The 2589-nt window shown below is 46.7% G+C and overlaps 1 protein-coding gene across 8 annotated transcripts in view; it reads right to left on the reverse strand.

Moving 5' to 3' along the window:
- Positions 1–973: 973 nt before the first annotated feature.
- Positions 974–2589, reverse strand: part of fgfr3 (fibroblast growth factor receptor 3) — a 153872-nt gene continuing 152256 nt past the window's right edge. For 7 of the 8 annotated variants that reach the window (XM_062042388.1, XM_062042387.1, XM_062042392.1 and 4 more), the window contains exons 17-18: positions 2130–2235; positions 974–2069 (exon numbers count right to left, since the gene is read on the reverse strand). In XM_062042388.1, coding sequence (XP_061898372.1) covers positions 1905–2069; positions 2130–2235 — 271 coding nt within the window. In that variant the 3' untranslated portion in view covers positions 974–1904. The remainder of the gene's footprint in view (positions 2070–2129; positions 2236–2589) is intronic. The other variant, XR_009825336.1, reaches the window with a different exon arrangement.

Here is a 2589-nt window from a genome sequence, read left to right on the forward strand (position 1 = left end):
TGAGGAACCAATACATTAATTTGTTTTTGTAACTTAAGTAATTATGATTCCCACTTTTGTCCTCAACATTTTTGCTAAAAATGTTCACTTTTTACTCTTTTGACTTATTTCTCATTACATTTTTAAAAGTTGAAGAGCTTAGAAAAACATACCTTTTTGTTGTCACTCTTAGAGACCGTTTTTCATTGCTTCGGAAAATTCACCACATTTTATCGTGAACTTTATCGTAAATTCAGACTTTTTTCTTACAATTTTTTTTTTTTTTCTTGTAAATGGGCTACTTTTTGCATTGTCGTCCCTGGTAACACTTTACAGTAGGAAAAATGAATACATTTTGTAACTCTTTTTTTTGCGTCTTTTCGCCTTTTTCATGGTAAACTGACCACTTCCTCCCGTATTTTTAATTATTGCTCTGATTTCCTTTACTGAAATTACCAATTTAATTCCTTTTTCTCACATTGTTTGTCCTCTTCACCGACCTATGTCGTCTTTTCGACGTATCCCTCTCCCGTGTCTTCGTGCAGCAGCGACCCCTGCAGGTCTGCAGTGAAATAAGTTACAAAGGTGGAAATAAAATCTTTTTTCTGGCCGTGTTCATCTATAAATATTTTTACAAATATACACCTTAATGAGTCCATGACGGCTTTTGGGATTTTCCGTGACAGTGTCTTGGAGATTGTTGTTGAAGGTGAATGACAATATAGCGCTAATGTTTGCATGGATGTATTTACACTAGACTATTTCCTAGCGTGTGCTCGTCACCTCGCCCGTTGGCATGGCGACCACGCTCGTTAGCCCCGGCGAGCGTGGGTTGAGGGACTTTGGAAGACCGTCTCCATGATGCATGTGACGTACTCCTTCAACCTTTGGCACAATCTCAAGACCCAAAGGTTTTGCGCTTGACTTCCTGCTCCAGCATCCGGAAGTTTCTTTCCCAGTAGGCACAGAATGGCACCCCCCGCCCCATCACCCTTCTCCCCTCCCTCAGATTGTCCATAAGAAAAAACTGGCCCGAATACAAAAATAGACTTTGTGAAAATCTTTCAAAGTTGGTCCAGTTGAAGACTCTGTTCCTTCCGGCTGGACTCACTGACATGACAATTAGGGTCCCACCTTCCCCAGCTGGCGTCTTATGTCCGAACTTTAGGGTCCGACCTTCCCCAGCCGGCGTCTTATGTCCGAATGTTAGGGTCTGACCTTCCCCCAGCCGGTGTCTACTGTCTGAAGTTTAGAGTCCGACCTTCACCCAGCTTGCGTCTTTTGTCCAAATTTTAGGGTCCGACCTTCCCCCAGCTGGCATCTTATGTCCGAATTTTAGGGTCCGGCCTTCCCCCAGCCGGTGTCTACTGTCCGAATTTTAGGGTCCGGCCTTCCCCCAGCGGTGTCTACTGTCCGAAGTTTAGGGTCCGACCTTCACCCAGCTTGCGTCTTATGTCCGAATTTTAGGGTCCGACCTTCCCCCAGCTGGTGTCTAGAGTCCGAAGTTTAGGGTCCGACCTTCCCCTACCTGGCGTCTTATGTCCAAATTTTAGGGTCCGACCTTCCCCCAGCTTGCGTCTTATGTCCGAATTTTAGGGTCCGACCTTCCTCTAGCTGGCGTATTAGGTTTCCGAATTTTAGGGTCCGACCTTCCCCCCCAGCTGTCACCTTAAGTCCGAACTTTAGGGTCCGCCCAGCTGGCGTCTTATGTCCGAAATTTTATTGTCCGACATTCCCTCAGCTGTCAAATTAGTTCTGAATTTTAGGGTCCCACCTTCCCCCAGCTGGCGTCTTTTGTCCAAATTTCAGGGTCCGACCTTCTCCCCAAGGAGGTGTCTTATGTCCGAATTTTATTGTCCGACCTTCCCCCAGCTGGCGTCTTAAGTCCGAATTTTAGGGTCCGACCTTCCCCCCAAGTGGGCGTCTTATGTCAGAATGCTGCCGTTGCTGGGAAGCTGCTTGGGAAGACAGGGCTCGTCGGGAAGCGGGTCGTGGGCGAAGACGGAGTCGTCCCCCGAGGAACAGGTGCTGTTGGAGTCCTGGCAGGTGGGCGAGTACTGCTCGAACGGCACCGACAGGTCCAGGTACTCCTGTGGTAGCACGGGTCAGAGGTCACGAGGGGAAAGACGTGTCCATGTGATGAGACTTACATCAGTTGAAGTCATGGACAAAAGGCGGTCGTGATCTTCCACCAGCTGCCTGAAGGTGGGCCTCTGAGACGGCACAGCGTGCCAGCACTCCCTCATGATCATGTACCTGCAACACACGCATTCGCACCTTAGCTTCAGAGTGGACTTGCTCTACCTAGTGGCCATCTTGTGAATTACAGCTTTGACAGAAATTCAAATCATACATTTGAGATCCTTTTCTGGAAAACTAATTGAGCCAATTTGGATTTCTTTTTTGTTTACTTTCCAATCATGAACGCTTTATTACCTGAACAGGCAAGATACGTAATAACATTCTCAACTGTCTTACAAATGAGAAGAGAAGAACAATAAAACACTAATGACCAATCCTCTTTTGTGCAACTTTAAAGGCATGCAACCATTAGTAGCCTTTAAAACAGAGGCGTCCAAACGTTTCAATTTTGGGGGCCGCATTGGGCTA

The sequence above is a fragment of the Entelurus aequoreus genome, linkage group LG03 (assembly GCF_033978785.1).
Source record: "Entelurus aequoreus isolate RoL-2023_Sb linkage group LG03, RoL_Eaeq_v1.1, whole genome shotgun sequence".
NCBI lineage: Eukaryota > Metazoa > Chordata > Actinopteri > Syngnathiformes > Syngnathidae > Entelurus > Entelurus aequoreus.